At 46.8% G+C, this 12,469-nt stretch overlaps 4 protein-coding genes and 1 non-coding gene across 5 annotated transcripts; 1 reads left to right on the top strand and 4 right to left on the bottom strand.

The window, feature by feature from the left end:
• Window positions 1-50: 50 nt before the first annotated feature.
• Window positions 51-147, bottom strand: BDW74DRAFT_t178. The gene has a single exon. It is a non-coding gene; the product is annotated as a tRNA-Asn (tRNA).
• A 1,437-nt stretch (window positions 148-1,584) lies between these two features.
• On the bottom strand, window positions 1,585-3,010 carry BDW74DRAFT_170351 (BRcat and Rcat domain-containing protein; the record flags this gene model as incomplete). Its single annotated transcript, XM_073727160.1, has 2 exons — window positions 1,585-1,933; window positions 2,004-3,010. 2 exons carry the CDS (start codon window positions 3,008-3,010, stop codon window positions 1,585-1,587), a joined length of 1,356 nt encoding a protein of 451 aa, XP_073579923.1.
• A 654-nt stretch (window positions 3,011-3,664) lies between these two features.
• On the top strand, window positions 3,665-4,810 carry BDW74DRAFT_170350 (uncharacterized protein; the record flags this gene model as incomplete). The annotated part of the gene is made up of 1 exon (XM_073727159.1): window positions 3,665-4,810. One exon carries the CDS (start codon window positions 3,665-3,667, stop codon window positions 4,808-4,810), a length of 1,146 nt encoding a protein of 381 aa, XP_073579922.1.
• Window positions 4,811-4,886: 76 nt separating this feature from the next.
• On the bottom strand, window positions 4,887-6,664 carry BDW74DRAFT_182049 (uncharacterized protein; the record flags this gene model as incomplete). Its single annotated transcript, XM_073730166.1, has 4 exons — window positions 4,887-5,666; window positions 5,717-5,798; window positions 5,853-6,562; window positions 6,629-6,664. 4 exons carry the CDS (start codon window positions 6,662-6,664, stop codon window positions 4,887-4,889), a joined length of 1,608 nt encoding a protein of 535 aa, XP_073579921.1.
• A 1,811-nt stretch (window positions 6,665-8,475) lies between these two features.
• BDW74DRAFT_182048 (P-loop containing nucleoside triphosphate hydrolase protein) lies at window positions 8,476-11,931 on the bottom strand (the record flags this gene model as incomplete). Its single annotated transcript, XM_073730165.1, has 7 exons — window positions 8,476-9,080; window positions 9,145-9,181; window positions 9,327-9,573; window positions 9,648-10,250; window positions 10,307-10,362; window positions 10,408-10,618; window positions 11,765-11,931. The coding sequence occupies 7 exons, from the start codon at window positions 11,929-11,931 to the stop codon at window positions 8,476-8,478; spliced, it is 1,926 nt and encodes a 641-aa protein (XP_073579920.1).
• Between the last annotated feature and the right edge of the window lie 538 nt (window positions 11,932-12,469).

The following is a 12,469-nucleotide window of genomic DNA, read 5'->3' as shown; positions in this document are numbered from 1 at the left end:
GTACGGAAGTATCCGTACGCGGGAGAGAAAAAGAAAAGGCAAAAAAGGAACGTCCCCGCCAAGGCTCGAACTTGGAACCTCCTGATATTCCGATTTCGTAGAAACCACTTAACAGTCAGACGCGCTAACCAGTTGCGCCACGGAGACGTTGTTGAAGAAAGAACGTTCTGCTGTAATATATGTCACAACCTGCTTGGCTTATTGCTATACTTTGCGGCACTCTCACGGTTAATACTCATACACATAACACCCTACCATATTAGTCTCACGCAACCCTGGCTTCAAATTTCCACCTCTATGAGAAAGACAACTATTGCCCTTAGTTTATTAGATTCATTTCCTTTCTCTTCCAGTGCTAAAGCTGCGGTGGAAAAGTACAGCAAATATATATATATATATATATATATTCCGACACGAGCCCTTTTAAGAGGATCCAATCGTTCAACACAATCGGGCCACCATGTAGCCTTATCCAAGCTCACCGTACGCAATCTACCCGAAGAGGTTGCGCTAAGATCGGAGAACACAGGCAGGGGATGTGCCCTAGTTACGACTAGCCAGCTCCTCACTGTCGAGTGCCTCTCTGAGGTGCGAGGAACACCCGTTTGCATAACCCCTCCATTACCAAGTAACAATTGCCATAATAATTAGTCTGGGCGTTTGCTTCTCTGGTATTAATACTAGTTCGCTAGCAAGGACTATCCTACTTCCCTTAGTACTTCATAGATAACATGATCTTCATACTTCAGTAATTTGATAATTGACAGCCCCCCCATCAAAGGTTTTGCAGGCAACAAACACAAGTCATTTCAATCGCTGAACGAGGCTAAGCAGTACTTAGCCGCTAATGGCGTTCCTGAAGACCAGCGAGTAGTCGTGACCTCTATGGATGAACCACAGGGTCAAGTGGAGGAACCATCTCAACCATATCTTGAACCTCCTGCCGAGTAGGCTCGTAAATGACACAGATTTGGCTGGTCTCCCTTGTTACAAAGACTAGGTTAGTCGTCCTGATGTGTCCAAAGCAAATGACGCTGACATTTTCCTTCTATTGTGCTGTTGAGATCTTCTGAGACCATGGAATATATGTTGTACGGGTCAAAGTAAAGACTTTTAGCCCATTCATGAAGCGAACAAGTCTAATCGCACCATAATGTTTGTTTCATCCGTTGCTCTGAATGCCTAGGAGGTGCAGATAGCCATGGACACATCTGGTATAGCATCGATCGTGAATCCGAGTATCTAGTTGTTTATCAAAGTTCGATTTTAATAAGACTATGGGCTTCATATTGGACTGTCTCTATGTTATTTAAGGAAAAAATGGACCTCTATATGAGGTAAGACGGCCACCGGATGTTTATCACTGCAAGCAAAATCGACCTCTTTTTTGAATACTCTTTCTGACACTAAAAATCAATATAATGAGATGATGAAAGACAGAAAAAGACAGCACAACCAACAGACCACCTTCATCGATTCATACGCCATTACCACTGCTGAGAATGGTGTTTTGTTGTAGAGATTTTCCTGGGGGTGGTTTTAGGCACCCGCATCAAAATGGCCTAAGCTCTAGGATAACTTTGATCAAAGACGATTTCTTCGGCAATCCTCGCACGCGCGTATATGGCACCGGCGACATTGGAGAATATACTTTCTGTGCCGATCTCCACATATTTCACACTCGAAGCAAAGTCTGCCCGTACCAAAAATGCGTTCAAACCGACCTGGATGCTCACATTCGTGATTATCTCTCAGATCTTCTTGCATCCGTGCAACACGAAGTTCGCGAACTCCAGGAGGTAATGCTTGATTAGCTTCGCGGTCGACTACTTCCTGAGCCCTATCCACCAGCCTTTGCTCATTCCATCGTTCGCAGGAACACGTCTTCCATCCCAGGCCACACAGATAGCAGAATTCGGCTCTACACTTGCATCTAGCCATAGTATCAGTAACCATCATCAACCTATACTGATGCGCAAGGACAAGCCTGGAGAATAACATACGTCATATGGTAGCAGCCAGTACCTAGCTGTACTAACGCTCGGCATGAAAAGCAACGTTGCCAGCCCTCTCTGCTCGCTAAAGATAAAGTAGCCTGTAGGGCAGGGTCGGAAGCACAGTCGTCATAGTGATATGTCTCCTTACACATTGTGCATGTGGAAGAGTTGCAAACATCACACTCTGCCTGATCTGCTGTGATCCTACTTGGAGGTATAAATTTGCCGCAGCCTATATTGCTGCAGTATGTTCTGTCTGTAGTTGTAAACTCAACAGCCGCATTCTCAAATTCACCAAGCTCGTGCTCAGACATATCTGATTCAACAAGAAGCAAGGGAATCGCTTCACGACAGCATCTGGGCGGAAAGAGTGATTCGTCCTTTGTGGCCCTGAGGAAGAGACTTTTCAGGCAATCAGCACAATAAATATGAGAGCAGTTCTTCATTTTAATCATTCTGCACACTGGAGAACTGTCGTAGCAGACGCAGCACTGGGCCTTTGTGTTCAATTTCTGTATCATCTCTTCCTGCCGCTGTGTGTATGTCATCGAGGGACTGGCAACTTCACTCTCCTGGTAGTCTTCATCAAAGTAGGGAAGCTGAGTTGCGATGCAGGAATTGCTTTTTGATAGTGGAAAGTCGCATATACTATCTTGGTCGTCCGTAGGCGGGCTCTCACACGTAATCAGATCAGCAGAACCAGTCGACATTGCCAACCGCCTATCATTGCCGGCCTGGGTTTCTTCTCTCCTGATGACAGTAATGGCCTCCCCATCTGAATCCACAGCGAGGGCAATACTCCGAGCAAGCCTTCGGTCACTCAAAAAGGTGATATACGCCTCAACTTCGTCTCGAAACATTGAAGTAGCAGTTTCAACGTCGGGAAGAGTACCAGACCGATATTTTCCTTTCCCATTCTCGCGATAGCATTCGATTTCTTTCAGTTGCTGTGTCAAAGCCAGTATTTCGTCCTCAAAGACAGATTGAGAATGTTGAGCCGGAAGTAGTTCCATGTTAAGCTTTCCAATAAAGATGGACTAAGTGTCAGAGTAATCGTTGAAGTTTGAATAGAATGTAGAGGCTGACTATTGCGGTGCAACTCTTGACCTGGGGATTTTGTATATTAATAAATGTCAACTCTCTGCTGCCACTCAATGCACACCTACATTATCAACTGCTCTTGATCCCTTACGTACGACAAGTCTCCATAGCACGCCAAAATTCCATATGAAAGACAGGAATTCCACGGAGAACAGCCACAGGAGACAGATAGGGCTCCGTCGTTAGATTGAACAGGAGTCTACTTCTGCCTTTATGACTCTTCCATCCAAAAGGAAGGTCTCCTTACAGAATGCTGTCAAGGGTCACTCGTCAAGTGGTTCTTTTCTTTCTGTTTGCAAGGGTGCACCCCTTACATACGGTGACCAAACTTTCTTGTATCATCTCGATTTTCTTGAGAATACTCAAGCCAACCAGGTAGTACCAAATGATGCACAACTTGTTTTAATGGACTTGCAATGTTGGGGATCTAACTTAAGATAGGTTGGAATGTAAAATTGTTTGAGTACCATCATGCAAGGAGCTTATTTCCTGACCGACTATAATTCGAGGTGAGAACATAGTAGAACTCACAGCTCTTGGCTATCTTCTCTGCTAGTACCTTCGCAATGGCTTCAACTTTGGAGTATCGGCGGCATATATACCTGGCCTGCAAAGCTATATTCTCAGCTCAGAATGCTGCGATTCGGAAAAGGAAAGCTATTCAGAAGCGTCTCGAAGACCACAAATCCTCGCTACAGTCCCTAATACCCGATTTCGATATTATTCAAACAGCGAGTATATGCCAAGCTCTTCTTGAGAAGCAAGTTTTTCAGTCTGAGATAAAGGCGAAGCTTGAATTCCCGGAACTATTCACATCTTCGGTGGATGGAGATTCCCAGCACCTTGAATCTGAAAAGGAGGCAGCGAAGTCAGAGGCAGAAATTATCGAAGAAATCGCCATGAATTATGAAAGGGACGATGATGGAGCGGGTACAGAAGTCCCCAGTGATCACCCAAACTATATTAATGAACGAATCGAACGCCATACAAACGTCATGTCTACGCCTATACTAGCAGAGAACTCCCTGCTCCCGTCCTTCTATCCATCATATTTCCCCTACCGTGCTCAACACACCATTCTTTCAAAGGTGCAACAGGTATTAGAGCAGTCCTGCTTCGATTTCGCACAGAAGTGGTTTCCGAAGGAAATTGAAGAACACGGATGGGACTGTGCTGAGGCAGTTGAGCTTACAAAATGGACCAGGTTGATCCAAAAGCGAAGTTCAGAGCTGCCTTGCGACAGTTTGCTTGTAAGGGGCCAAGAACTTAGCAGCGCTCTATCAGCAGTTCATAAGGTCCGCCACACTGCTGTTCACCGACTATCGACTACCGCCCGCGGAATTGATACGTTTGTGCTCTCTGCCATGCGTATGACAAGTATCCTACAGGATCATTTACGCACATCTCAATTGGAGGATCTTCATCTGGATCTCGTGAGCAAAACAGAAACTATTGAGCTTCAAAAGAAAGCCCTCGAAAGTGCCCTTGCGCAAGACCTCGAAGAAATACAGTTTCAAAGAGAAGAGCTAAATAAGAAAGAAGAGAATATAAAAGCAAAAGCCCTGAAGAAAGATCAGGATATTAAGTCGTTGGTGGGTAATCTGCTAGGAGAAACGGTTGAGAAAGTGTTTTGCCATGATTACCGAAGTCAATGGGAGGCTGAGATGGCTGGGTTCGCCACCGCCGACGAGGGCGATGATGGCCCTCAATAGTTTAGGTCAGTGATCGGAGAAGGAAGATGAGTTAGACTAGTTAATGGATTTTGATTGTAAGTGAAAGAACGTGAGCCTACTTCTGCCCCTTTGAAATAGACGGCTGCCGGGCGAACTTGCGTTTGAACTGAGTGAACTCCTCTTCTTGCCGCCTGAGCTCATACAACCCTTCACGGAAAGCCGGGCAATTACTGAAGATTGCGCTTCCTGCAAGAACCTTTGGCTCCTCATCGATGGGTCTGAATATGGCCCGGGGAAATAGACACCAAGGTTGCACGTTAAGTTGACCTTGCTCAATGTTGATATCCACATGGTCAAGCTCAGAGCATGGCTCTGGGACCCAGTCTTGACCACATAACTGTGGAGGCTCTGTATCAAACTCAATGATGCAACTATCCCTCTTTGCCTTGTTCCAAAAACATATACAGTCTGTGAGAAGATGCTCAAGGTCACACTTAAAGTCCTTCTCTTTTTGCTCAGGCACAATAACTCGAAGAATATCATAAAGATGCTCAGTTTCGAGAAGGGCAAGTTGATCAGTAGGCGTACTATTCTTGGTAGCCTGAAGAGCAGCAATGTCTGAGCCCTCCAAGGTAAGATAACGCCATAGGCTTTCCTTCCTGCGATCTTGGCGAGCAAGTGCTTCTGATATTTTCACAAAGGCGGATGTCTGGTCTGGAAATAGGCGCATTTGTGGCCCGCCAAAAGGTTGCCAGAGGGTACGACATATAGCCTTCGCAATGACCGACTCTGCAGCCCAGACACGAAGGTACTTGGATGCATCAGATGTAGTCAGAGGGACATATTGGAATATTTGATCGTGGCTACAAAGAATATGTTGAGCCCGATCAATATCCTGTCAAACGTTAGCGATAAGCTCTTCCTTTTGATGGGCTTTCTACATACAGAATCTTCCCCTGGGAGCTCCCCAAAATAGGCATGTCCAATTGCCCTAAGGCCTTCGTGTATTCTGGACAAGATCTCCTCGCTAAGATAATGGTTAGATATCCATATTTAGACAATCATATAGAGTTCTGCCTACAATTCTGACAAGGGGGAATCCTGAGTCTTGTACCTAGACTCAAGCTCTCTTTGCTGGTCTTCAAGCTGTCTCGTGCGGGCCTTGAACAGAGCAAGAGTCCTTTCTGCATCATCTTTAGTAGCTGTTAGGTCCGAGACTTGGCTGTGTAGCTGTTGAATCTGCTGTGCAGCCTGCTCGAGTTTTACAGCCACGGCCTTTTCGTTTTGCTTGGCCTTCCTCTGGAACTCGCCCTCTATTTTCTTCCTCTCGATCGCCAGGGCTTTTTCATACTTAGCCTTCTCATCAGCCTTGAACTTTGTCTTTTCCTCTTCCAACTGCTGTTTTTCTTCCTCCAGCTTTTGTAGAGAAAGGTTAAGAGAGGCTTCTTGGTTGTTAAGATGGCTTTGGAGCTCCCTTAATCGACATTTTTCTTCCTCAATTGTACGAGACTCCTCGTTTTTGGAACGCTGTAGTTCCCTAAGTGCGGTCGAAAGGTGTTGTATTTTTTCATCTTTTTGCATGAGTCCACCCAGAGCGCGCTCAATCTGTTCAACTTCACTGTTGTAGGACCCTAGGAACTGAATAACAGCGACTAGACGGTCAATGGGCTCTCGGGGAACTTGCTTGCCAGTGTTTATGTGGCTAGCCTCGTCACTACTTTCGTCGGTGGCTTCGGTGTTGGCTAGTCGTGCCTGGCGTCTTTGGTGTCGACGTAGCTGCCGTGCCTTCTGCTTTAATCCAATGATTGTTTAACGATTGAATTGTTCAAAGATCAAACTCAGGGAACGTTCACAAACCTGGGTATCCTTTGAGGACTCGAAATTTCCGTTCATAGCGATAAGTGACTTCGTCAGGCGAATCAAAGGAGAACTTATTTTGTGAGAGACCATAGGGGGGTTATGAGCCAAACCACAGCACCAGTAAGATAGGCGGGTTGATATAGGTCACTTTCAATCGGCTCACATTATCAGAATCCAAGAAGACTCTCTAGGTTGTCATTCCGCGCGATCAGCTTTCTGAAAGCAAGGAAGACTCCCTCTGCCCTTCTGATATGCCTGGTCGCCTTAGCTATGCACATGCCATCGTTCGTGCGCCACCAAACTCAACAGTGCCTGCATGCCTACTGATCATCTTTAGTTGGGTAGAAAGAGGAATATCCTTTAAACGGGTTTTCTAGGGTGCTACAGCGTGTGAAGAATCGACTATCACAAAGTGCAGAGGGACGCCAGTCAAATATTTCGCAGTGCATGCAGTAAGGGAGCCTCTGGCAATTCGGACTCAGAGCACGAATCAATTCATAATATGGTCTTTCAAGATAACAACGCATTTGCGAGGCTGCACCTAGGCATAGCTGGTAAACGAGCGCCAAGAGCTAACTGCCGCCCACAAGCCAGAGCCCTTTCACAGCCTTATTTCCGAAAGACAGGCGGCTTCCTAAATTCTACGTAAATTGTACTTGAAACTTCTTGGTACAGTAGATAAACTAGCAACGGGGCACAATATTAAGAGAAAATCTTAGCATTGATACAAGCCACGTTAATTGATTAAGCAAGGGGAATATGCAGCTGGCAAAAACAGTTAAGTCGCGTAACCATATACTGGGTGAAGGAGAGAAAATACCGATCAATGTTTAGCTGATAGGGTGAATACTAGGGCTCACCGTTCAGATGACTCCTTGCAGTAGCAGGAGTGGAGATGATTATAGATGTCTAGTTATGCCTCCGGTTAAGCCTACATCTATAAACTACAAAAGAAAATTAGAACTGAAGTTTAACATATCTTCATGTATGCTAGTGGGAAAAGAATAAGGGTAGAAGTCGTAAGATGATCTTGCGGACCAGGAACAAAGCATCAACGTTCAGAGCTGGTTCGAGAGCCTGCATGGGACCCGATATGAAAGGCTGTTTCTGAGAGCGATCCGATGTCCTTAGGGCCACTTTTGGTGCATACCTTAACCTCTTCGCCCTTAATCCTCAACGCAAGGCGAGGTAAGGGGGGCGGCATACTCCTAGCAGACCAAGTGGAAATGTTGGTGGATTCTGCAGGATCCTTCAAGTCTACCGAGATGGTTAAGAGCCCAATATATTAGCCTCGAAGCCTTGATAAGCGGTGACGCTAGTAAAAGATCCTTCCAGACCTTTAGTTCGATGAGATATCAATAGGGCTAGTTATTGAACAGGACTGGCGAATGAGTACGCAGCGGCTCTCTAAGTTGATGCAAGATAGCTGGGACAGTCGAGAACTTGTAGATTGTGTATGTGGCAAGAAATAACTCTTTCTTTGACCTGGTGTACGAGCACAAGCTTGACCACTAATTCTTTGGGCTGCTCTCTTCTCCATTGATAATATTTTAGGGCAGAGACTTGAATTCTTGGAGCCTGAAAGGAGGGTTAATATTATAGATTTGTGGGATGAGAACGGCGAGATTCAAGCTGAAATGGACGACGGTGGTGATAGGAATTGGAGTACTTGTTTTACCTGTTTCCGGCGGTTCACGGAACAGGAAGCTGAACGGCACCTATTGCTTTGGGTCCATCTCAAGCTCTCTGAGGTTTTTGACAGTTAGACGGTAGTCCTCAATTTTATTAATGATGGCTTCACAGTCGACGATATCCTGGAACAGCATTCGAATATCGGTCTCTTTTCATTCTCCTCGATCATACTCTGGGTCCAAGTCTTGAGGCTCCAAGTAGTCAATACCGGGATCCCCAAGTCTGGCAGACCGTCGCTGTTGCTGTCGGACCTTAGCACGATTTAAAACTATATCAACTTCTCCTGCGTTGCCAAAGTGCGGACGGTTGCGAGCGCGAGCGAGAATTTCCATCGCTATCTTGGCACCCTTCCCAGACGTGACAAATCCCTGAGTCTTCAACTTCAGATCAAGGGTCTGTCGGAGTTCATGGTCAGAGAAATCCTCAAATACAAAAGCGTTATCAATAGCAAATCGCCTGGACAGCCCTGGGTTGACATTCTGGAACATCTCCTTCATTTGCTCCTCGTAACCCAATAGTAGAACGCAGCGATCATCACCTGGGACGCTCTGCACCTCTGCTACTATGGTGTCAACCACAGCTGTTTTAAACTGATTGGTGTTTGAGCCCTTTGAGTCGCGTGTCCCGCCTCCGAAAAGACCATAGGCTTCATTGATGACAAGAACCTTTCCCAGTATGGATGCCAGGATCCCTTTCGTGTTCTGTTCCGAGCCCCCGATCATACTCCCTATGAAGTCTGCTGGGTTCTTGACAATAACTAGATCAAATTCATCAAATTAGACATATTGTCTACGTAGGAATGCAAGTATTCGAAAACTCACTCTCTCCGTTCGGCAAATACCCAAGATCGACCAGAATCTGCCCATAAAGCTTAGCTAGCCACTGTTGTCTTGCCTGTTCCTGGTGAACCCAGAAACACGCGGTTCAGTGTGAATTCGACCAAAGGCTTCTCATTCAACCCTCGCTCGTAATTACTTTGCATACTATCAAGCAAAGCGCGTACAGTATTCTTGACCGACGTCAGACCAATCATATCCTGCAGCTTTCTCCAGTCGGAACAATCCTGCAATGCCTTGTTGGGTTTTGGACCGGGGAGGTCTTTCTTGGTGAGCAGGAAATCATCGATTGGGGGTTTACTTGGGGTCTTTGCCCTCCTTTCACAGGCTAATCGTGTTGCCTGACGCGCCGTAATGCGAGAGAGAACATTTTCCACAGTGCGCGCATTCCCAAAGCCTTCATGCACACGTTGTCTGCCGATCCGACGAGCAACGATTCGACAATATAGACCGTCCATGCCATCCTTGACCTTCATTTCCTTTTGAACTTCTTATTGATCTGATATTCAAGGATTCGACGCAACTCTTGCTCGGTGTAGTCCTCAAACACAAATTCCTGAGGGAACCGACTGGGAAGACCAGGGTTATGAGCGAAAAACTTCTCCATCTGCCGGCGATATCCTGCAAGTACCACGACTAGCTTACCCGTGAGGTTCTCGACTTTGGCAAGCAGAAATTCAAGAACTTGGGAGCCAGAACCATGGCTCTGAACCAGCTGATAAGCTTCGTCGATGAAAAGCACCCCACCGCCATTGTTCAGTATCTTATTCAGTTGATTTTCGCAATTAGACACGCCACCATTGGCTAGTCGTGACTCTGTGATCTCGATGATAAAGCCACCAGGAATAATACCCATAGCCGTAAGGAACTTCGCGTAGATACGCGCGACTGTGGTTTTCCCCGTTCCTGGGTTTCCGAGGAGGACTGAGCCAAAACGGTCGGCTTTGAAATCAATGTTCTGCCTAAACGCTGCGTCGACTTGGGATTTGATGTTGAGAAACTTAGCTTTGATGCTCTCTAGCCCAATCATATCCATTAGTTGGCCTAGCTCTTTGCTTTCGCGGCTTCGTATTGCTTCTGGTATAGCCAGTCTTGCTCAGCGGAAGATAAAGCTTGCATAATGTCGGGGCCAGTGATTGTCTCTGACGTTGTCTGGCTGATATTCTTGTTCGGATTGAGCACCGACTGAGAATCTTGGCCGGTCTGGTCGGGGTTAACAGCGCTTGTCGAGCTATCTCTCCTGCGTACTGCGGTCCCACGAGTTTTCAATAGCTCAAGATCGTCGGAGGTTTGTTGAGGAACGCGTTGCCGTTCCTCTTCATCCCGATTTTCCTGCTGTAGTCGTCTCTCATGCGCGATCTCATCCTGGATTTGGGCTAGTTGCTGCACATACACCTGCTGCTTGCTTTGTCGTATTGCGTCGAGTTCCATGTCCCTCTGCCGTCGTCTCTCAGCCTCCCTGTCCTCTTCAGCACACCGACAACAATGCCCCTGTTGTTGGAAGCAGGGCATCATTTGCTTATGACTGCGCGGGCAGCTCCAATCTGTAGCTGCTTTGCATTGCATCTTAGAGTGATCTGACAGCTGATGGCATTTCTGTGGGCAGTCATGCATCCCACAGTTTAGTTTTGTTCCACTGTTACTGATTAGCCCCTGTTGATGCACAGTCAGGATACGAAGAGCGAGAAGCCTACCATGGCTCTTCGCACCCTTCATCAGGACATTTTGTGTCAAAATCCCCAGGCGATTGAAGAACGGCCGGTCTCCTGGGATGTCGCTCGCATTTCACAGGAAGGCCGTTATACAGATGTCCGCTTGCTTGAAGCTGATCGACGAATGGCCGCCATACACATTTGCCCTTCTTATTACTAAGAAATGTTTTCGAGCTCCCAATTATAATCAGAACATTTTGGGCGCGAGAAAGGAGTACGTTGAGCCGGTGTGGGGCCGCCATGAACCCGCTGTCTCCGTTCATGTTGCTCCTGGTCAAGCTCGCGATTATGATTTCACTCTCCTCTCCTTGGTAGCTATCTGCACAGGGAGTGCTGGCTATGAAGAAAGGTAAGTCATACCGATGGTAGATAATTCTATACGTCGCTTGATGTGCCGAGCACTTGCCTGCGTCATCAAGCCTGCGCGCACGAGGTCATAGGAGTCGAGGTCATTTAGTACAGGGTCTGTCTCCTTCCGTAGTTCCTCACGGAGGAGATGGAGCTGACCTAAATAAGGCGTAAGAACCACTAATTTATCCGTACCGTACCCTTGCTGGCCGAGATATCGAACAATCTTGAGAACTAGTTGCACCTTAAAGGCGTTTTACTTGCTTCTACCTCCTGCGTCGCTTCTGTCCGTCACTCCATCTAAATTCCTCTCCGGATAAGAATGATTAATGAAGATGACCCGATCCTGGAGACCTTTAGGAGCGGGCCGGTTCATAGTCTTGTCACTGTCCAGGAGCTCAGGGTAAGTAAGGTTACGGACGAGCGAGGATATTTCAGGTACCATGCGGTGCTGTTTTGCTAGGGTGGAATGAGGAAATCCAGAGAGCACCAATCGCTCAAAGAGTAACCGATTAAGATCGTATCCCGCTCCAATTTCTACGGACAGGTTATAGCTGTTGATCTTTGGTCGCAGTTGCTGGTGATCGCCGATCATGATCAGCTGCTTGGTGTGGGATCCCAAGGCAGTGAGGACATGCAACTCTAGAATCTCGCCGGCTTCTTCTAAAAGCACGATTCTAGGCGAGACAGCACCAAGATCCCGAGCGTGCATTGCGGCCCCAGTCGTGGTGCATCCAATGATCCGCTTAGAAAAGAGGATCTCGCGTGTTTTTTTGCTTCATAAATCTCCGCGCCTTTCCGCGCACCTGTCCAGTCTAACCATTAGACTTTGGACATTGGTAACCTGCTCTTCAAGAAGGATTTCGGTCCAAGATGCCAGTTTCTTTTCCCGGGATCGTTTGTCCATTTGCCACACACTATTGGCTTGCTCGCTGAGCTGATTGGAAAATGCCGTAGGGTATTTCTTCCCTTGAACCCAGCGACCGTATAAGTATTGAGAAGTGACTCCCTTACCTCCTTCACCGACGAGAGTCATCCCATCAGGATCAGCCGGAGGAATAAATGCTTCATAAAAATGCCCCTCCTCGAACTCAAGATACTCGAGGATAGTCTCGGGATTAAGTTTGAAATTAAAATAAGCATCAGAAGTGTTGTTAAGGTCTTCGCGCAAGTCCCTAGCCTTTTCCTTTATCTCATCAAGAATTCGCCAAGTAGCTGTGGACCGCCTGTTGCTAGCTTGTTGTTTGGAG

Source organism: Aspergillus multicolor (assembly GCF_047715735.1).
Source record: "Aspergillus multicolor strain CBS 133.54 unplaced genomic scaffold BDW74scaffold_32, whole genome shotgun sequence".
Classification (NCBI taxonomy): domain Eukaryota; kingdom Fungi; phylum Ascomycota; class Eurotiomycetes; order Eurotiales; family Aspergillaceae; genus Aspergillus; species Aspergillus multicolor.
The sequence above is the reverse complement of the archived record's forward strand: the minus strand, read 5'-3'. Positions and strand labels throughout refer to the sequence as shown.